This window comes from Ascaphus truei, chromosome 2 (genome assembly GCF_040206685.1).
Source record: "Ascaphus truei isolate aAscTru1 chromosome 2, aAscTru1.hap1, whole genome shotgun sequence".
Classification (NCBI taxonomy): Eukaryota; Metazoa; Chordata; class Amphibia; order Anura; family Ascaphidae; genus Ascaphus; species Ascaphus truei.
This window is the reverse complement of record NC_134484.1, coordinates 1456665-1478855: the sequence shown is the minus strand read 5'-3', so window position 1 is coordinate 1478855 and position 22191 is coordinate 1456665. Positions and strand designations below refer to the sequence as shown.

Genomic DNA, 22191 nt, shown 5'->3' with positions numbered 1-22191 from the left:
GTCAGTACCTGTGAGTATTGTGGGGCAGTGCCAGCCCTGTGTGTGTGTATATAATACTCCCCGGTCAGTACCTGTGAGTATTGTGGGGCAGTGCCAGCCCTGTGTGTGTGTATATAATACACCCCGGTCAGTACCTGTGAGTATTGTGGGGCAGTGCCAGCCCTTGGTGTGTGTAAATAATACTCCCCAGTCAGTACCTGTGAGTATTGTGGGGCAGTGCCAGCTCTGTGTGTGTATATAATACTCCCCGGTCAGTACCTGTGAGTATTGTGGGGCAGTGCCAGCCCTGTGTGTGTGTATATAATACTCCCCGGTCAGTACCTGTGAGTATTGTGGGGCAGTGCCAGCCCTGTGTGTGAGTATATAATACTCCCCGGTCAGTACCTGTGAGTATTGTGGGGCAGTGCCAGCCCTGTGTGTGTGTATATAATACTCCCCGGTCAGTACCTGTGAGTATTGTGGGGCAGTGCCAGCCCTGTGTGTGTATAATACTCCCCGGTCAGTACCTATGAGTATTGTGGGGCAGTGCCAGCTCTGTGTGTGTATATAATACTCCCCGGTCAGTACCTGTGAGTATTGTGGGGCAGTGCCAGCCCTGTGTGTGTGTATATAATACTCCCCGGTCAGTACCTGTGAGTATTGTGGGGCAGTGCCAGCCCTGTGTGTGTGTATATAATACTCCCCGGTCAGTATCTGTGAGTATTGTGGGGCAGTGCCAGCCCTGGGTGTGTGTATATAATACTCCCCGGTCAGTACCTGTGAGTATTGTGGGGCAGTGCCAGCCCTGTGTGTGTATAATACTCCCCGGTCAGTACCTATGAGTATTGTGGGGCAGTGCCAGCTCTGTGTGTGTATATAATACTCCCCGGTCAGTACCTGTGAGTATTGTGGGGCAGTGCCAGCCCTGTGTGTGTGTATATAATACTCCCCGGTCAGTACCTGTGAGTATTGTGGGGCAGTGCCAGCCCTGTGTATGTGTGTATATAATACTCCCCGGTCAGTACCTGTGAGTATTGTGGGGCAGTGCCAGCCCTGGGTGTGTGTATATAATACTCCCCGGTCAGTACCTGTGAGTATTGTGGGGCAGTGCCAGCCCTGGGTGTGTGTATATAATACTCCTCGGTCAGTACCTGTAAGTATTGTGAGGCAGTGCCAGCCCTGGGTGTGTGTATAATACTCCCCGGTCAGTACCTGTAAGTATTGTGAGGCAGTGCCAGCCCTGGGTGTGTGTATAATACTCCCCGGTCAGTACCTGTGAGTATTGTGGGGCAGTGCCAGCCCTGGGTGTGTGTATATAATACTCCTCGGTCAGTACCTGTGAGTATTGTGGGGCAGTGCCAGCCCTGGGTGTGTGTATATAATACTCCTCGGTCAGTACCTGTAAGTATTGTGAGGCAGTGCCAGCCCTGGGTGTGTGTATAATACTCCCCGGTCAGTACCTGTGAGTATTGTGGGGCAGTGCCAGCCCTGGGTGTGTGTATATAATACTCCTCGGTCAGTACCTGTGAGTGTTGTGGGGAGGTGCCAGCCCTGGGTGTGTGTGTTTATAATACTCCCCGGTCAGTACCTGTGAGTATTGTGGGGCAGTCCCAGCCCTGTGTGTGTGTATATAATACTCCCCGGTCAGTACCTGTGAGTATTGTGGGGCAGTGCCAGCCCTGTGTGTGTGTATATAATACTCCCCGGTCAGTACCTGTGAGTATTGTGGGGCAGTGCCAGCCCTGGGTGTGTGTATATAATACTCCCCGGTCAGTACCTGTGAGTATTGTGGGGCAGTGCCAGCCCTGGGTGTGTGTATATAATACTCCCCGGTCAGTACCTGTGAGTATTGTGGGGCAGTGCCAGCCCTGTGTGTGTATAATACTCCCCGGTCAGTACCTGTGAGTATTGTGGGGCAGTGCCAGCCCTGTGTGTGTGTATATAATACTCCCCGGTCAGTACCTGTGAGTATTGTGGGGCAGTGCCAGCCCTGTGTGTGTGTGTATATAATACTCCCCGGTCAGTACCTGTGAGTATTGTGGGGCAGTGCCAGCCCTGTGTGTGTGTATATAATACTCCCCGGTCAGTACCTGTGAGTATTGTGGGGCAGTGCCAGCCCTGTGTGTGTGTATATAATACACCCCGGTCAGTACCTGTGAGTATTGTGGGGCAGTGCCAGCCCTTGGTGTGTGTAAATAATACTCCCCAGTCAGTACCTGTGAGTATTGTGGGGCAGTGCCAGCTCTGTGTGTGTATATAATACTCCCCGGTCAGTACCTGTGAGTATTGTGGGGCAGTGCCAGCCCTGTGTGTGTGTATATAATACTCCCCGGTCAGTACCTGTGAGTATTGTGGGGCAGTGCCAGCCCTGTGTGTGAGTATATAATACTCCCCGGTCAGTACCTGTGAGTATTGTGGGGCAGTGCCAGCCCTGTGTGTGTGTATATAATACTCCCCGGTCAGTACCTGTGAGTATTGTGGGGCAGTGCCAGCCCTGTGTGTGTATAATACTCCCCGGTCAGTACCTATGAGTATTGTGGGGCAGTGCCAGCTCTGTGTGTGTATATAATACTCCCCGGTCAGTACCTGTGAGTATTGTGGGGCAGTGCCAGCCCTGTGTGTGTGTATATAATACTCCCCGGTCAGTACCTGTGAGTATTGTGGGGCAGTGCCAGCCCTGTGTGTGTGTATATAATACTCCCCGGTCAGTACCTGTGAGTATTGTGGGGCAGTGCCAGCCCTGGGTGTGTGTATATAATATTCCCCGGTCAGTACCTGTGAGTATTGTGGGGCAGTGCCAGCCCTGTGTGTGTATAATACTCCCCGGTCAGTACCTATGAGTATTGTGGGGCAGTGCCAGCTCTGTGTGTGTATATAATACTCCCCGGTCAGTACCTGTGAGTATTGTGGGGCAGTGCCAGCCCTGTGTGTGTGTATATAATACTCCCCGGTCAGTACCTGTGAGTATTGTGGGGCAGTGCCAGCCCTGTGTATGTGTGTATATAATACTCCCCGGTCAGTACCTGTGAGTATTGTGGGGCAGTGCCAGCCCTGGGTGTGTGTATATAATACTCCCCGGTCAGTACCTGTGAGTATTGTGGGGCAGTGCCAGCCCTGGGTGTGTGTATATAATACTCCTCGGTCAGTACCTGTAAGTATTGTGAGGCAGTGCCAGCCCTGGGTGTGTGTATAATACTCCCCGGTCAGTACCTGTAAGTATTGTGAGGCAGTGCCAGCCCTGGGTGTGTGTATAATACTCCCCGGTCAGTACCTGTGAGTATTGTGGGGCAGTGCCAGCCCTGGGTGTGTGTATATAATACTCCTCGGTCAGTACCTGTGAGTATTGTGGGGCAGTGCCAGCCCTGGGTGTGTGTATATAATACTCCTCGGTCAGTACCTGTAAGTATTGTGAGGCAGTGCCAGCCCTGGGTGTGTGTATAATACTCCCCGGTCAGTACCTGTGAGTATTGTGGGGCAGTGCCAGCCCTGGGTGTGTGTATATAATACTCCTCGGTCAGTACCTGTGAGTGTTGTGGGGAGGTGCCAGCCCTGGGTGTGTGTGTTTATAATACTCCCCGGTCAGTACCTGTGAGTATTGTGGGGCAGTCCCAGCCCTGTGTGTGTGTATATAATACTCCCCGGTCAGTACCTGTGAGTATTGTGGGGCAGTGCCAGCCCTGTGTGTGTGTATATAATACACCCCGGTCAGTACCTGTGAGTATTGTGGGGCAGTGCCAGCCCTTGGTGTGTGTAAATAATACTCCCCAGTCAGTACCTGTGAGTATTGTGGGGCAGTGCCAGCTCTGTGTGTGTATATAATACTCCCCGGTCAGTACCTGTGAGTATTGTGGGGCAGTGCCAGCCCTGTGTGTGTGTATATAATACTCCCCGGTCAGTACCTGTGAGTATTGTGGGGCAGTGCCAGCCCTGTGTGTGTGTATATAATACTCCCCGGTCAGTACCTGTGAGTATTGTGGGGCAGTGCCAGCCCTGTGTGTGTGTATATAATACTCCCCGGTCAGTACCTGTGAGTATTGTGGGGCAGTGCCAGCCCTGTGTGTGTATAATACTCCCCGGTCAGTACCTATGAGTATTGTGGGGCAGTGCCAGCTCTGTGTGTGTATATAATACTCCCCGGTCAGTACCTGTGAGTATTGTGGGGCAGTGCCAGCCCTGTGTGTGTGTATATAATACTCCCCGGTCAGTACCTGTGAGTATTGTGGGGCAGTGCCAGCCCTGTGTGTGTGTATATAATACTCCCCGGTCAGTACCTGTGAGTATTGTGGGGCAGTGCCAGCCCTGGGTGTGTGTATATAATACTCCCCGGTCAGTACCTGTGAGTATTGTGGGGCAGTGCCAGCCCTGTGTGTGTATAATACTCCCCGGTCAGTACCTATGAGTATTGTGGGGCAGTGCCAGCTCTGTGTGTGTATATAATACTCCCCGGTCAGTACCTGTGAGTATTGTGGGGCAGTGCCAGCCCTGTGTGTGTGTATATAATACTCCCCGGTCAGTACCTGTGAGTATTGTGCGGCAGTGCCAGCCCTGTGTGTGTGTGTATATAATACTCCCCGGTCAGTACCTGTGAGTATTGTGGGGCAGTGCCAGCCCTGGGTGTGTGTATATAATACTCCCCGGTCAGTACCTGTGAGTATTGTGGGGCAGTGCCAGCCCTGGGTGTGTGTATATAATACTCCTCGGTCAGTACCTGTAAGTATTGTGAGGCAGTGCCAGCCCTGGGTGTGTGTATAATACTCCCCGGTCAGTACCTGTAAGTATTGTGAGGCAGTGCCAGCCCTGGGTGTGTGTATAATACTCCCCGGTCAGTACCTGTGAGTATTGTGGGGCAGTGCCAGCCCTGGGTGTGTGTATATAATACTCCTCGGTCAGTACCTGTGAGTATTGTGGGGCAGTGCCAGCCCTGGGTGTGTGTATATAATACTCCTCGGTCAGTACCTGTAAGTATTGTGAGGCAGTGCCAGCCCTGGGTGTGTGTATAATACTCCCCGGTCAGTACCTGTGAGTATTGTGGGGCAGTGCCAGCCCTGGGTGTGTGTATATAATACTCCTCGGTCAGTACCTGTGAGTGTTGTGGGGAGGTGCCAGCCCTGGGTGTGTGTGTTTATAATACTCCCCGGTCAGTACCTGTGAGTATTGTGGGGCAGTGCCAGCCCTGGGTGTGTGTATATAATACTCCCCGGTCAGTACCTGTGAGTGTTGTGGGGCAGTGCCAGCCCTGTGTGTGTGAGTGTATATATAATACTCGGTCAGTACCTGTGAGTATTGTGGGGCAGTGCCAGCCCTGGGTGTGTGTATATAATACTCCTCGGTCAGTACCTGTGAGTGTTGTGGGGAGGTGCCAGCCCTGGGTGTGTGTGTTTATAATACTCCCCGGTCAGTACCTGTGAGTATTGTGGGGCAGTGCCAGCCCTGGGTGTGTGTATATAATACTCCCCTGTCAGTACCTGTGAGTATTGTGGGGCAGTTCCAACCCTGGGTGTGTGTATATAATACTCCCCGGTCAGTACCTGTGAGTATTGTGGGGCAGTGCCATCCCGGTGTGTGTGTGTATATAATACTCCTCGGTCAGTACCTGTGAGTATTGTGGGGCAGTGCCAGCCCTGGGTGTGTGTATATAATACTCCCCGGTCAGTACCTGTGAGTATTGTGGGGCAGTGCCAGCCCTGTGTGTGTATATAATACTCCCCGGTCAGTACATGTGAGTATTGTGGGGCAGTGCCAGCCCTGGGTGTGTGTATATAATACTCCTCGGTCAGTACCTGTAAGTATTGTGAGGCAGTGCCAGCCCTGGGTGTGTGTATAATACTCCCCGGTCAGTACCTGTGAGTATTGTGGGGCAGTGCCAGCAGTGGGTGTGTGTATATAATACTCCTCGGTCAGTACCTGTGAGTATTGTGGGGCAGTGCCAGCTCTGTGTGTATATAATACTCCCCGGTCAGTACCTGTGAGTATTGTGGGGCAGTGTCAGCTCTGTGTGTGTATATAATACTCCCCGGTCAGTACCTGTGAGTATTGTGGGGCAGTGCCAGCCCTGGGTGTGTGTATATAATACTCCTCGGTCAGTACCTGTGAGCATTGTGGGGCAGTGCCAGCCCTGTGTGTGTATATAATACTCCCCGGTCAGTACCTGTGAGTATTGTGGGGCAGTGCCAGCCCTGGGTGTGTGTATAATACTCCCCGGTCAATACCTGTGAGTATTGTGGGGCAGTGCCAGCTCTGGGTGTGTGTATATAATACTCCCCGGTCAGTACCTGCGAGTATTGTGGGGCAGTGCCAGCCCTGGGTGTGTGTATATAATACTCCCCGGTCAGTACCTGTGAGTATTGTGGGGCAGTGCCAGCCCTGGGTGTGTGTATATAATACTCCCCGGTCAGTACCTGTGAGTATTGTGGGGCAGTGCCAGCCCTGGGTGTGTGTATATAATACTCCCCGGTCAGTACCTATGAGTATTGTGGGGCAGTGCCAGCCCTGGGTGTGTGTATATAATACTCCCCGGTCAGTACCTGTGAGTATTGTGGGGCAGTGCCAGCCCTTTGTGTGTGTATAATACTCCCCGGTCAGTACCTGTGAGTATTGTGGGGCAGTGCCAGTCCTGTGTGTGTGTATAATACTCCCCGGTCAGTACCTGTGAGTATTGTGGGGCAGTGCCAGCTCTGGGTGTGTGTATATAATACTCCCCGGTCAGTACCTGTGAGTATTGTGGGGCACTGCTAGTCCTGTGTGTGTATAATACTCCCCGGTCAGTACCTATGAGTATTGTGGGGCAGTGCCAGCTCTGGGTGTGTGTATATAATACTCCCCGGTCAGTACCTGTGAGTATTGTGGGGCAGTGCCAGCCCTGGGTGTGTGTATATAATACTCCCCGGTCAGTACCTGTGAGTATTGTGGGGCAGTGCCAGCCCTGGGTGTGTGTATATAATACTCCCCGGTCAGTACCTGTGAGTATTGTGGGCCAGTGCCAGCCCTGTGTGTGTGTATAATACTCCCCGGTCAGTACCTGTGAGTATTGTGGGGCAGTGCCAGCCCTGTGTGTGTGTGTATAATACTACCCGGTCAGTACCTGTGAGTATTGTGGGGCAGTGCCAGCCCTGTGTGTGTGTGTATAATACTCCCCGGTCAGTACCTGTGAGTATTGTGGGGCAGTGCCAGCCCTGGGTGTGTGTATATAATACACCCCGGTCAGTACCTGTGAGTATTGTGGGGCAGTGCCAGCCCTTGGTGTGTGTAAATAATACTCCCCAGTCAGTACCTGTGAGTATTGTGGGGCAGTGTCAGCTCTGTGTGTGTGTATATAATACTCCCCGGTCAGTACCTGTGAGTATTGTGGGGCAGTGCCAGCCCTGGGTGTGTGTATATAATACTCCTCGGTCAGTACCTGTGAGCATTGTGGGGCAGTGCCAGCCCTGTGTGTGTATATAATACTCCCCGGTCAGTACCTGTGAGTATTGTGGGGCAGTGCCAGCCCTGGGTGTGTGTATAATACTCCCCGGTCAGTACCTGTGAGTATTGTGGGGCAGTGCCAGCTCTGGGTGTGTGTATATAATACTCCCCGGTCAGTACCTGCGAGTATTGTGGGGCAGTGCCAGCCCTGGGTGTGTGTATATAATACTCCCCGGTCAGTACCTGTGAGTATTGTGGGGCAGTGCCAGCCCTGGGTGTGTGTATATAATACTCCCCGGTCAGTACCTGTGAGTATTGTGGGGCAGTGCCAGCCCTGGGTGTGTGTATATAATACTCCCCGGTCAGTACCTATGAGTATTGTGGGGCAGTGCCAGCCCTGGGTGTGTGTATATAATACTCCCCGGTCAGTACCTGTGAGTATTGTGGGGCAGTGCCAGCCCTTTGTGTGTGTATAATACTCCCCGGTCAGTACCTGTGAGTATTGTGGGGCAGTGCCAGTCCTGTGTGTGTGTATAATACTCCCCGGTCAGTACCTGTGAGTATTGTGGGGCAGTGCCAGCTCTGGGTGTGTGTATATAATACTCCCCGGTCAGTACCTGTGAGTATTGTGGGGCACTGCTAGTCCTGTGTGTGTATAATACTCCCCGGTCAGTACCTATGAGTATTGTGGGGCAGTGCCAGCTCTGGGTGTGTGTATATAATACTCCCCGGTCAGTACCTGTGAGTATTGTGGGGCAGTGCCAGCCCTGGGTGTGTGTATATAATACTCCCCGGTCAGTACCTGTGAGTATTGTGGGGCAGTGCCAGCCCTGGGTGTGTGTATATAATACTCCCCGGTCAGTACCTGTGAGTATTGTGGGCCAGTGCCAGCCCTGTGTGTGTGTATAATACTCCCCGGTCAGTACCTGTGAGTATTGTGGGGCAGTGCCAGCCCTGTGTGTGTGTGTATAATACTACCCGGTCAGTACCTGTGAGTATTGTGGGGCAGTGCCAGCCCTGTGTGTGTGTGTATAATACTCCCCGGTCAGTACCTGTGAGTATTGTGGGGCAGTGCCAGCCCTGGGTGTGTGTATATAATACACCCCGGTCAGTACCTGTGAGTATTGTGGGGCAGTGCCAGCCCTTGGTGTGTGTAAATAATACTCCCCAGTCAGTACCTGTGAGTATTGTGGGGCAGTGTCAGCTCTGTGTGTGTATATAATACTCCCCGGTCAGTACCTGTGAGTATTGTGGGGCAGTGCCAGCCCTGGGTGTGTGTATATAATACTCCTCGGTCAGTACCTGTGAGCATTGTGGGGCAGTGCCAGCCCTGTGTGTGTATATAATACTCCCCGGTCAGTACCTGTGAGTATTGTGGGGCAGTGCCAGCCCTGGGTGTGTGTATAATACTCCCCGGTCAGTACCTGTGAGTATTGTGGGGCAGTGCCAGCTCTGGGTGTGTGTATATAATACTCCCCGGTCAGTACCTGCGAGTATTGTGGGGCAGTGCCAGCCCTGGGTGTGTGTATATAATACTCCCCGGTCAGTACCTGTGAGTATTGTGGGGCAGTGCCAGCCCTGGGTGTGTGTATATAATACTCCCCGGTCAGTACCTGTGAGTATTGTGGGGCAGTGCCAGCCCTGGGTGTGTGTATATAATACTCCCCGGTCAGTACCTATGAGTATTGTGGGGCAGTGCCAGCCCTGGGTGTGTGTATATAATACTCCCCGGTCAGTACCTGTGAGTATTGTGGGGCAGTGCCAGCCCTTTGTGTGTGTATAACACTCCCCGGTCAGTACCTGTGAGTATTGTGGGGCAGTGCCAGTCCTGTGTGTGTGTATAATACTCCCCGGTCAGTACCTGTGAGTATTGTGGGGCAGTGCCAGCTCTGGGTGTGTGTATATAATACTCCCCGGTCAGTACCTGTGAGTATTGTGGGGCAGTGCCAGCCCTGGGTGTGTGTATATAATACTCCCCGGTCAGTACCTGTGAGTATTGTGGGGCAGTGCCAGCCCTGGGTGTGTGTATATAATACTCCCCGGTCAGTACCTGTGAGTATTGTGGGCCAGTGCCAGCCCTGTGTGTGTGTATAATACTCCCCGGTCAGTACCTGTGAGTATTGTGGGGCAGTGCCAGCCCTGTGTGTGTGTGTATAATACTACCCGGTCAGTACCTGTGAGTATTGTGGGGCAGTGCCAGCCCTGTGTGTGTGTGTATAATACTCCCCGGTCAGTACCTGTGAGTATTGTGGGGCAGTGCCAGCCCTGGGTGTGTGTATATAATACTCCCCGGTCAGTACCTGTGAGTATTGTGGGGCAGTGCCAGCCCTGGGTGTGTGTATATAATACTACCCGGTCAGTACCTGTGAGTATTGTGGGGCAGTGCCAGCCCTCCCCGGTCAGTACCTGTGAGTATTGTGGGGCAGTGCCAGCCCTGTGTGTGTGTATAATACTCCCCAGTCAGTACCTGTGAGTATTGTGGGGCAGTGCCAGCCCTGGGTGTGTGTATATAATACACCCCGGTCAGTACCTGTGAGTATTGTGGGGCAGTGCCAGCCCTTGGTGTGTGTAAATAATACTCCCCAGTCAGTACCTGTGAGTATTGTGGGGCAGTGCCAGCCCTGGGTGTGTGTATATAATACTCCCCGGTCAGTACCTTTGAGTATTGTGGGGCAGTGCCAGGCCTGGGTGTGTATATAATACTCCCCGGTCAGTACCTGCGAGTATTGTGGGGCAGTGCCAGCCCTGGGTGTGTATATAATACTCCCCGGTCAGTACCTGTGAGTATTGTGGGGCAGTGCCAGCCCTGGGTGTGTATATAATACTCCCCGGTCAGTACCTGTGAGTATTGTGGGGCAGTGCCAGCCCTGGGTGTGTGTATATAATACTCCCCGGTCAGTACCTGTGAGTATTGTGGGGCAGTGCCAGCCTTGTGTGTGTATATAATACTCCCCGGTCAGTACCTGTGAGTATTGTGGGGCAGTGCCAGCCCTGGGTGTGTGTATATAATACTCCCCGGTCAGTACCTGTGAGTATTGTGGGGCAGTGCCAGCCCTGGGTGTGTGTATATAATACTCCCCGGTCAGTACCTGTGAGTATTGTGGGGCAGTGCCAGCAGTGGGTGTGTGTATATAATACTCCCCGGTCAGTACCTGTGAGTATTGTGGGGCAGTGCCAGCCCTGTGTGTGTATATAATACTCCCCGGTCAGTACCTGTGAGTATTGTGGGGCAGTGCCAGCCCTGGGTGTGTATATAATACTCCCCGGTCAGTACCTGTGAGTATTGTGGGGCAGTGCCAGCCCTGTGTGTGTATATAATACTCCCCGGTCAGTACCTGTGAGTATTGTGGGGCAGTGCCAGCCCTGGGTGTGTGTATATAATACTCCCCGGTCAGTACCTGTGAGTATTGTGGGGCAGTGCCAGCCCTGCCACATATATAGCGATGGCGATCAGTACCACGGCCTCGGACTCTGACACGGGGAAGTGTTCCGTGGCCATCTCCTGGCCCAGGACGGGCAGGTAGTAGAGGCAGAGGCCCGTGGCGTGAGCGATCACTATGGGGGTGACCAGAGACAGGAACCCAGGCCTGGAATCCTAAACACAAGGACAGGGTCAGAAGGTCACCGCAGGCAGGAACACGGTGACCATCACCGACGCCACGGCCCGGCGCTTACTGGCAGAGTACGGGTGAGAGGGGCCCTGCGCTTACCGGCAGAGTACGGGTGAGAGGGGCCCTGCGCTTACCGGCAGAGTACGGGAGAGGGGGGCCCGGCACTTACCGGCAGAGTACGGGAGAGGGGCCCGGCGCTTACCGGCAGAGTACGGGTGAGAGGGGCCCGGCGCTTACCGGCAGAGTACGGGTGAGAGGGGCCCGGCGCTTACCGGCAGAGTACGGGTGAGGGGCCCTGCGCTTACCGGCAGAGTATGGTAGAGGGGCCCTGCGCTTACCGGCAGAGTACGGGAGAGGGGCCCGGCGCTTACCGGCACAGTACGGGTTACATTAGGAAGCGAAAGTCTTAGAGGCATTAGAGGGGCGTCGGCGTTAGAGGGGCGTCGGCATTAGAGGGGCGTCGGCATTAGAGGGGCGTCGGCATTAGAGGGGCGTCGGCATTAGAGGGGCATTAGAGGGGCGTCGGCCTTGGAGGGGCGTCGGCCTTGGAGGGGCGTCGGCCTTGGAGGGGCGTCGGCCTTGGAGGGGCGTCGGCCTTGGAGGGGCGTCGGCCTTGGAGGGGCGTCGGCCTTGGAGGGGCGTCGGCCTTGGAGGGGCGTCGGCGTTGGAGGGGCGTCGGCGTTGGAGGGGCGTCGGCGTTGGAGGGGCGTCGGCGTTGGAGGGGCGTCGGCGTTGGAGGGGCGTCGGCGTCGGCGTGGCGTCGGCGTTGGAGGGGCGTCGGCGTTGGAGGGGCGTCGGCGTTGGAGGGGCGTCGGCGTTGGTGGGGCGTCGGCGTTGGAGGGGCGTCGGCATTAGAGGGGCGTCGGCATTAGAGGGGCGTCGGCATGAGAGGGGCGTCGGCACTAGAGGGGCGTCGGCACTAGAGGGGCGTCGGCACTAGAGGGGCGTCGGCACTAGAGGGGCGTCGGCACTAGAGGGGCGTCGGCACTAGAGGGGCGTCGGCACTAGAGGGGCGTCGGCACTAGAGGGGCGTCGGCACTAGAGGGGCGTCGGCACTAGAGGGGCGTCGGCACTAGAGGGGCGTCGGCACTAGAGGGGCGTCGGCATTAGAGGGGCGTCGGCACTAGAGGGGCGTCCTCTTACACACGGCTCCAGAATGTGCTGCAGCGCCCCCTAGCAGAGAATGGGTTAATCTCACCCTCTAAGACTTTACATAATCCCTGCTCTCCCCTCACATCACCCCCCCCCCCCCCCACACATTCAAATGTACCCCCCCACATCCAGGTGTACTTGCTCTCCCCTCACATGACACCCCCACATGCAGGTGTACCCCCCCCCACCCCACATGCAGGTGTACACCCCCCCACCCCCTACTTCCAGGCGTACCTGCTCCCCTCTCACATGTTCCCCCCCAGACCCAGCTGCACCTGCTCCCCTCTCATGACCCCCCCCTACTTCCAGGTGTACCTGCTCCCCCCTCACATGTCCCCCCCAGACCCAGCTGCACCTGCTCCCCCCTCACATGTCCCCCCCAGACCCAGGTGTACCTGCTCCCCCCTCACATGTCCCCCCCAAACCCAGCTGTACCTGCTCTCCTCCGCCTGCTGTCTCCCCGTCCTCCGTCACTCCCTCTGACCGGCTCAGCTTAATCCACAGGTCCAGAGAGTGGTCACCAGGTTAAGGAAACGGTGGTAATGACCTTAGACATGCAGAGGGTGCGTCTCCGGCCGTGTCCCGGGGCGGCATGGGGGGGGGGGGAGGGCGGTTACAGCCTCACCAGGAGTGAGGGAGAGGTGTGAGAAGGGAGAGGTGTGAGGAGGGAGAGGTGTGAGGAGGGAGAGGTGTGAGGAGGGAGAGGTGTGAGGAGGGAGAGGTGTGAGGAGGGAGGGAGAGGTGTGAGGAGGGAGAGGTGTGAGGAGGGAGGGAGAGGTGTGAGGAGGGAGAGGTGTGAGGAGGGAGGGAGAGGTGTGAGGAGGGAGAGGTGTGAGGAGGGAGGGAGAGGTGTGAGGAGGGAGAGGTGTGAGGAGGGAGGGAGAGGTGTGAGGAGGGAGGGAGAGGTGTGAGGAGGGAGGGAGAGGTGTGAGGAGGACGTGTTACACGGCCTCCGGCCACCTTGTCTCTGGGTACTTCCTGAGCTGGGTCAGGGCGGCCCCCCCCCTCCTTGGTCAGGGCGGCCCCCCCCCCCTCCTTGGTCAGGGCGGCCCCCCCCTCTCTCTGGGTCAGGGCAGCCCCCCCCCCTCTCTCTGGGTCAGGCCCCCCCCTCTCTCGCTGGGTCAGGCCCCCCCTCTCTCGCTGGGTCAGGCCCCCCCCTCGATGGGTCAGGCCTCGCCTCTCTCGCTGGGTCAGGCCCCCCCCCCTCGCTGGGTCAGGCCCCCCCTCTCTCGCTGGGTCAGGCCCCCCCCCTCTCTCGCTGGGTCAGGCCCCCCCCCTCTCTCGCTGGGTCAGGCCCCCCCTCTCTCGCTGGGTCAGGCCCCCCCCGCTCTCGCTGGGTCAGGCCCCCCCCTCTCTCGCTGGGTCAGGCCCCCCCCCTCTCTCGCTGGGTCAGGCCCCCCCCCTCTCTCGCTGGGTCAGGCCCCCCCCTCTCTCGCTGGGTCAGGCCCCCCCCCCCTCGCTGGGTCAGGCCCCCCCTCTCTCGCTGGGTCAGGCCCCCCCCTCTCTCGCTGGGTCAGGCCCCCCCCTCTCTCGCTGGGTCAGGCCCCCCCCCTCGCTGGGTCAGGCCCCCCCTCTCTCGCTGGGTCAGGGCCCCCCTCTCTCGCTGGGTCAGGGCCCCCCTCTCTCGCTGGGTCAGGCCCCCCCCCTCTCTCGCTGGGTCAGGCCCTCCCCCTCTCTCGCTGGGTCAGGCCCCCCCCTCTCTCGCTGGGTAAGGCAGGCCCCCCCCTCTCTCGCTGGGTCAGGCCCCCCCCTCTCTCGCTGGGTCAGGCCCCCCCTCTCTCGCTGGGTCAGGCCCCCCCCGCTCTCGCTGGGTCAGGCCCCCCCCTCTCTCGCTGGGTCAGGCCCCCCCTCTCTCGCTGGGTCAAGCCCCCCTCTCTCTCGCTGGGTCAGGCCCCCCCCCCCTCGCTGGGTCAGGCCCCCCCTCTCTCGCTGGGTCAGGCCTCCCCCTCTCTCGCTGGGTCAGGCCCCCCCCCCCTCGCTGGGTCAGGCCCCCCCTCTCTCGCTGGGTCAGGCCTCCCCTCTCTCGCTGGGTCAGGCCCCCCCCCCTCGCTGGGTCAGGCCCCTCCTCTCTCGCTGGGTCAGGTCCCCCCTCTCTCGCTGGGTCAGGCCCCCCCTCTCTCGCTGGGTCAGGACCCCCTCTCTCGCTGGGTCAGGCCCCCCCCCTCTCTCGCTGGGTCAGGCCCCCCCCCTCTCTCGCTGGGTCAGGCCCCCCCTCTCTCGCTGGGTCAGGACCCCCTCTCTCGCTGGGTCAGGCCCCCCCCTCTCTCGCTGGGTCGGTCCCCCCCTCTCTCGCTGGGTCAGGCCCCCCCCTCTCTCGCTGGGTCGGTCCCCCCCTCTCTCGCTGGGTCAGGCCCCCCCTCTCTCGCTGGGTCAGGCCCCCCCTCTCTCGCTGGGTCAGGCCCCCCCCCTCTCTCGCTGGGTCAGGCCCCCCCCTCTCTCGCTGGGTCAGGCCCCCCCCCTCTCTCGCTGGGTCAGGCCCCCCCTCTCTCGCTGGGTCAGGCCCCCCCCTCTCTCGCTGGGTCAGGCCCCCCCCTCTCTCGCTGGGTCAGGCCCCCCCCTCTCTCGCTGGGTCAGGCCCCCCCCTCTCTCGCTGGGTCAGGCCCCCCCTCTCTCGCTGGGTCAGGTCCCCCTCTCTCGCTGGGTCAGGCCCCCCCTCTCTCGCTGGGTCAGGACCCCCTCTCTCGCTGGGTCAGGCCCCCCCTCTCTCGCTGGGTCAGGCCCCCCTCTCTCGCTGGGTCAGGCCCCCCCTCTCTCGCTGGGTCAGGCCCCCCCCCTCTCTCGCTGGGTCAGGCCCCCCCTCTCTCGCTGGGTCAGGCCCCCCCCCCTCTCTCGCTGGGTCAGGCCCCCCCCCTCTCTCGCTGGGTCAGGCCCCCCCTCTCTCGCTGGGTCAGGCCCCCCCCGCTCTCGCTGGGTCAGGCCCCCCCCTCTCTCGCAGGGTCAGGCCCCCCCTCTCTCGCTGGGTCAGGCCCCCCCCCCCTCGCTGGGTCAGGCCCCCCCTCTCTCGCTGGGTCAGGCCCCCCCTCCCTCGCTGGGTCAGGCCCCCCTCGCTGGGTCAGGCCCCCCCCTCTCTCGCTGGGTCAGGCCCCCCTCGCTGGGTCAGGCCCCCCCCTCTCTCGCTGGGTCAGGGCCCCCCTCTCTCGCTGGGTCAGGCCCCCCCCCTCTCTCGCTGGGTCAGGCCCCCCCCTCTCTCGCTGGGTCAGGCCCCCCCCTCTCTCGCTGGGTCAGGCCCCCCCCTCTCTCGCTGGGTCAGGCCCCCCCCTCTCTCGCTGGGTCAGGCCCCCCCTCTCTCGCTGGGTCAGGCCCCCCCTCTCTCGCTGGGTCAGGACCCCCTCTCTCGCTGGGTCAGGCCCCCCCTCTCTCGCTGGGTCAGGCCCCCCCTCTCTCGCTGGGTCAGGCCCCCCCTCTCTCGCTGGGTCAGGCCCCCCCCCTCTCTCGCTGGGTCAGGCCCCCCCCCTCTCTCGCTGGGTCAGGCCCCCCCTCTCTCGCTGGGTCAGGCCCCCCCCGCTCTCGCTGGGTCAGGCCCCCCCCTCTCTCGCAGGGTCAGGCCCCCCCTCTCTCGCTGGGTCAGGCCCCCCCCCCTCGCTGGGTCAGGCCCCCCCTCTCTCGCTGGGTCAGGCCCCCCCCTCTCTCGCTGGGTCAGGCCCCCCCCCCTCGCTGGGTCAGGCCCCCCGCCCCTCGCTGGGTCAGGCCCCCCCTCTCTCGCTGGGTCAGGCCCCCCCTCTCTCGCTGGGTCAGGTCCCCCCCTCTCTCGCTGGGTCAGGCCCCCCCCTCTCTCGCTGGGTCAGGCCCCCCCCTCTCTCGCTGGGTCAGGCCCCCCTCGCAGGATCAGGCCCCCCCCCTCGCTTGGTCAGGCCCCCCTTCTCTCGCTGGGTCAAGCCCCCCTCTCTCGCTGGGTCAGGCCCCCCCTCTCTCGCTGGGTCAAGCCCCCCTCTCTCGCTGGGTCAGGCCCCCCCTCTCTCGCTGGGTCAGGCCCCCCCTCTCTCGCTGGGTCAGGCCCCCCCTCTCTCGCTGGGTCAGGCCCCCCCCCTCTCTCGCTGGGTCAGGCCCCCCCCCCCTCGCTGGGTCAGGCCCCCCCCCCTCGCTGGGTCAGGCCCCCCCCCCTCGCTGGGTCAGGCCCCCCCCCCCCTCGCTGGGTCAGGCCCCCCCCTCTCTCGCTGGGTCAGGCCCCCCCCCTCTCTCGCTGGGTCAGGCCCCCCCCTCCCTCGCTGGGTCAGGCCCCCCCCTCTCTCGCTGGGTCAGGCCCCCCCCCCCTCGCTGGGTCAGGCCCCCCCCTCTCTCGCTGGGTCAGGCCCCCCCTCTCTCGCTGGGTCAGGCCCCCCCCTCTCTCGCTGGGTCAGGCCCCCCCCTCTCTCGCTGGGTCAGGCCCCCCCCCTCTCTCGCTGGGTCAGGCCCCCCCCCCTCGCTGGGTCAGGCCCCCCCTCTCTCGCTGGGTCAGGCCCCCCCCCCTCTCTCGCTGGGTCAGGCCCCCCCTCTCTCGCTGGGTCAGGCCCCCCCTCTCTCGCTGGGTCAGGCCCCCCCTCTCTCGCTGGGTCAGGCCCCCCCCCTCTCTTGCTGGGTAAGGCCCCCCCTCTCTCGCTGGGTCAGGCCCCCCCCCTCTCTCGCTGGGTCAGGCCCCCCCCCTCTCTCGCTGGGTCAGGCCCCCCTCTCTCGCTGGGTCAGGCCCCCCCCCTCTCTCGCTGGGTCAGGCCCCCCCCCTCTCTCGCTGGGTCAGGCCCCCCCCCCTCTCTCGCTGGGTCAGGCCCCCCCCCTCTCTCGCTGGGTCAGGCCCCCCCCCTCTCTCGCTGGGTCAGGCCCCCCCTCTCTCGGTCAGGCCCCCCCTCTCTCGCTGGGTCAGGCCCCCCCCCTCTCTCGCTGGGTCAGGCCTCCCCTCTCTCGCTTGGTCAGGCGGCCCCCCACTCTCGCTGGGTCAGGCCCCCCCCCCTCTCTCGCTGGGTCAGGCCCCCCCCTCTCTCGCTGGGTCAGGCCCCCCCATCTCTCGCTGGGTCGGGCCCCCCCCTCTCTCGCTGGGTCGGGCCCCCCCCTCTCTCGCTGGGTCGGCCCCCCCCCTCTCTCGCTGGGTCAGGCCCCCCCCCCTCGCTGGGTCAGGCCCCCCTCTCTCGCTGGGTCAGGCCCCCCCCTCTCTCGCTGGGTCAGGCCCCCCCCCTCTCTCGCTGGGTCAGGCCCCCCCCCTCTCTCGCTGGGTCAGGCCCCCCCCCTCTCTCGCTGGGTCAGGCCCCCCCTCTCTCGGTCAGGCCCCCCCTCTCTCGCTGGGTCAGGCCCCCCCCTCTCTCGCTGGGTCAGGCCCCCCCTCTCTCGGTCAGGCCCCCCCTCTCTCGCTGGGTCAGGCCCCCCCCCTCTCTCGCTGGGTCAGGCCCCCCCTCTCTCGCTGGGTCAGGCCCCCCCCTCTCTCGCTGGGTCAGGCCCCCCCCCACTCTCGCTGGGTCAGGCCCCCCCCCTCTCTCGCTGGGTCAGGCCCCCCCCCTCTCTCGCTGGGTCAGGCCCCCCCCCCTCTCTCGCTGGGTCAGGCCCCCCCCTCTCTCGCTGGGTCGGGCCCCCCCCTCTCTCGCTGGGTCGGGCCCCCCCCTCTCTCGCTGGGTCGGCCCCCCCCCTCTCTCGCTGGGTAAGGCAGGCCCCCCCCCTCGCTGGGTCAGGCCCCCCCTCTCTCGCTGGGTCAGGCCCCCCCCTCTATCGCTGGGTCAGGCCCCCCCCTCTCTCGCTGGGACAGGCCCCCCCCTCTCTCGCTGGGTCAGGCCCCCCCCCCTCTCTCGCTGGGTCAGGCCCCCCCCCTCTCTCGCTGGGTAAGGCAGGCCCCCCCCTCTCTCGCTGGGTCAGGCCCCCCCCCTCGCTGGGTCAGGCCCCCCCTCTCTCGCTGGGTCAGGCCCCCCCCTCTATCGCTGGGTCAGGCCCCCCCCCTCTCGCTGGGTCAAGCCCCCCTCTCTCGCTGGGTCAGGCCCCCCTCTCTCGCTGGGTCAGGCCCCCCCTCTCTCGCTGGGTCAGGCCCCCCCCCTCTCTCGCTGGGTCAGGCCCCCCTCTCTCGCTGGGTCAAGCCCCCCTCTCTCGCTGGGTCAGGCCCCCCTCTCTCGCTGGGTCAAGCCCCCCTCTCTCGCTGGGTCAGGCCCCCCCTCTCTCGCTGGGTCAGGCCCCCCCCCTCTCTCGCTGGGTCAGGCCCCCCCCCCTCTCTCGCTGGGTCAGGCCCCCCTCTCTCGCTGGGTCAAGCCCCCCTCTCTCGCTGGGTCAGGCCCCCCTCTCTCGCTGGGTCAGGCCCCCCCCTCTCTCGCTGGGTCAGGCCCCCCCTCCCTCGCTGGGTCAGGCCCCCCCTCTCTCGCTGGGTCAGGTCCCCCCTCGCTGGGTCAGGCCCCCCCTCTCTCGCTGGGTCAGGCCCCCCCCTCTCTCGCTGGGTCAGGCCCCCCCTCTCTCGCTGGGTCAGGCCCCCCCCTCTCTCGCTGGGTCAGGCCCCCCCCCCTCGCTGGGTCAGGCCCCCCCTCTCTCGCTGGGTCAGGCAGGCCCCCCCCCTCGCTGGGTCAGGCCCCCCCTCTCTCGGGCCAATATCCTAAAGTGTGATAAGACCGTGGCTAGGTGTAAAGATCTCCTGGAAGCCAGGTTAACATTAATAAGCTTGTATGAAAACTCTGGTGCATGCTGGGAGGAAACAAAACACGAAATTAAGGTTTTTTTCAAGAAGAAAGCGCGTAATTATCATAATTTGAAGTATAAGAAATATTTGTCACTCAGACTGAAATTATATCGCGCTTTTTCTGCCATACAAAGCGGGGAAGAGGTAAAGGCAGAATACATCCGTGACATAAAAGGACAAATGAAGGAGTGACAGTATAATCGCCTCTCCTCCCTGTATAATCGCCTCTCCTCCCTGTATAATCGCCTCTCCTCCCTGTATAATCGCCTCTCCTCCCTGTATAATCGCCTCTCCTCCCTGTATAATCGCCTCTCCTCCCTGTATAATCGCCTCTCCTCCCTGTATAATCGCCTCTCCTCCCTGTATAATCGCCTCTCCTCCCTGTATAATCGCCTCTCCTCCCTGTATAATCGCCTCTCCTCCCTGTATAATCGCCTCTCCTCCCTGACCCACGAGGGGGAATGTGGGGATTTTACACGTTTCACACCTGATATTTTTGAGCAGTGTAAAGAAAGGAAACAGAAGAGGGCTTTATATGAGTTATGGGATGAAAAGCAGGAATCTGTCACAGATCCGGCGAAATTACTTGACTTGGCGACTTCTTTTTATGAGAAAATATATAATGGGAAAAAGATAGCAAAAAGCAACACTGACAAAGTTTTAAAACAATGTAATACGCCTAAATCAGAACCAGAGGATTGTGCGGCCATAGTTTCCCCCATCTCTGTAACGGAGGTAGAAACAGCTATCAGATCCTTGGGAAAAAACAAAACTCCTGGTTCTGATGGCTTAACTTCCGAGTTCTATCAGTTTTTCTGTGAGGTTCTGAGCCCAGTACTGAGCGATCTGTACAATGAGGCTTTGAATGAGACCGGATTATCATCCTCGCAGTCTCAGTCCATATTAACTTTACTGTATAAAAAAGGTGACAGTAGAGATATAAAAAACTGGCGCCCAATAGCGTTATTGAATACGGATTATAAAATTCTAGCAAAGATTTTGTGTACCAGGTTGGGATCTGTAGCGGAAACGCTCATAAGTACGAGCCAGTCCTGTGGGATCCAAGGAAGGAAGATCGCCATCTGTCTTATAAGTGTCAGAGAGATATTTGAGCAGGCAAAAAGTGGGGCCTTAGAAGGTTACATTGTTAATTTAGATCAGGAGAAGGCCTTTGATAGAGTCAATCATTTGTATTTTTTTAGTGTCTTAGAGACTTATGGTTTGCCAACTCAGTTCATATCATGGTTGAAAACTCTATATGACAAAGCCGAAGGGAAACCAATTGTAAATGGCTGGATTGGATCCTGCTTTCGTATTAGATCAGGAGTACGTCAAGGATGTCCACTCAGCCCCTTACTATATGTGTTTGCTATAGACCCTTTTTTACGTATGTTAGAAGACAATAGAGACATCCAGCCAATACCAAAGATTTGTATAAAATGTATAGCGTATGCAGATGATGTATCTATTCTAATAACATCAAGAAAATGTTATGAAAGTATACTTTCTGAATTTAAAAAATACTCTGACATCTCAGATTCCCAGATAAATAAAAGTAAGTCCATTGCACTGTGGATAGGACCCTGCATACAGCTGCACCGGAGACAGAGAAACTGCATGCAACTGCACCTGATACAGAGAGACTACAAGCAGCTGAGGGTTACAGCCAGGTGCAGGAATTAGCAGCCACACCCAAGGCAGACACACAGCAAACAGCCCAGGCTAAGAGCCTGAATGATGCTGGCAGTACACCTGAGACAGAGCAGCAAACAGCCCAGGCACAGGAAGAAGTGTCTGAAATAGAAAGGCTGAAGCAGTGGAGAACGCTGAAGCAGTTGAGGCTTTTGAGGCGCAAGAAATGGAGATTCCTAAAGTGGGAGAGAAATCCATACAGCCTGCAGCAGCATCAAAGCCCTTGGCAGAAACAGGAGCGGCAAAGGCAAAGTCCTTAGGTGAAGCAGGAACTGCAGCAAAACCAACAGGAGCGGCTGAGCCAGCTCCCCCCCAGCAGTCAGCATGGAGTACAAGACGCCCAGGTACATCTTATATGTCATTTGATGATGCCAGAAAGCGCAGGAACGTAGTCAGGCTGCATTATTGGGGGGATATGGTTCCTATACCGGACAGATTTGTTGTAGGAAAAGACTTGATGAAAGTTTCTCTTGGCTTCCAACCCAGTGAGGTTTATGCTTTGTTACATGCTCCTAATAGCAGGAACTATGAAGTCAGCTTTAAGACACCAGAAGGGCTAGAAAAATTCTGGTTTCGTTACAGAGAAGTGAAGGATAATCCAGAATGGGAATTCTTTAAAGTTATCCAGGTATCTCGCCCTGTGACCGTGGAAGTGAATATTATCTTTGATATTGAGACTGTAGCGGTTGAAGATATATGTTTTTGGCTACAAAGACAGTGCGATGTTCTGTCCGATCCAGTGAAAAGTATGGATACTGAAGGTTTCTGGAATGGGGGCTACAAGTTTTAAGTTAAGCTCAGGTACACACACAATGTGGCATGTCACCTCCCAAACACCATATATATTGGAAGGGATCGCGGGCGATGTTTTTATTGGGGACAGCCTAAAAAGTGTTTTAAATGTGATTCCCCCAGGCACTTAAGCTCAGCGTGTGACAAAATCAGGTGCACTTTGTGTGGTTCTATTGGTCATCACAGCTCTGAGTGTGACAAGGATATTGTCTGCAACCTGTGCTATAAATGTGGTCATTCCTTTAAATATTGCCCAGAAGCCGAACACAACCATTATGGGCAGAATGACACAGAGTCATCAGAAAGCCTTCAACTTGCACCTGCAGAAGAGGTTTTAAAGTCTCTGGGTCTGACATATACGTTTCCAGCCCAAAGGGGGTCAGACGGAGAGCACAGGAGTGATCTGAGTTTTGTACCTAACACAGAGAATTCTACTCAGGAAGGTGATGTACCCTGCAAAGATGGCGGCGAACCCTGCAAAGATGGCGGCGAACCCTGCAAAGATGGCGGCGAACCCTGCAAAGATGGCGGCGAACCTCGCAAAGATGGCGATAATGAATGGGAAACAATAACAAGTAAAAACAAGACTGCCCAAACCAGCTCAGCTAGCAAGAAAACTACAGAAACTGTCCAAGAAGAGATCTCGCTGCACAATACATATGAGGTATTGGGGGAAAAGAGTTGGGGCGAAAAGATGGATGACGCAGAACCCGATATGTCGGACAGTCAGACCTCGCATCGGTCTGGATCTATTCAGGACATTGAGATGGCCGGACCATCAAATAAGAGAAATCTGCCATCAGAGAGTCCCCCCGGGAGAAAGAAAATGGTCAAAAAGAAAAATGGTGCAAAAAAGAAAAAAAAAAAGGTGATGGTGATTCACTAAATATGCAAAGTGCCGCTCTCCGCTGAAGGAGGCAACTAATTAATGTGTATAGTACAGGCATACCC

General features: G+C 58.6%; 1 protein-coding gene across 1 annotated transcript in view; it reads right to left on the bottom strand.

Annotated features, from left to right (window-relative positions):
* GPAA1 (glycosylphosphatidylinositol anchor attachment 1) overlaps window positions 1-22191 on the bottom strand; it is a 104969-nt gene that overhangs the window by 4752 nt on the left and 78026 nt on the right. The window contains 2 exon segments of the mRNA XM_075580933.1: window positions 10779-10975; window positions 12579-12656. Coding sequence (XP_075437048.1) covers window positions 10779-10975; window positions 12579-12656 — 275 coding nt within the window.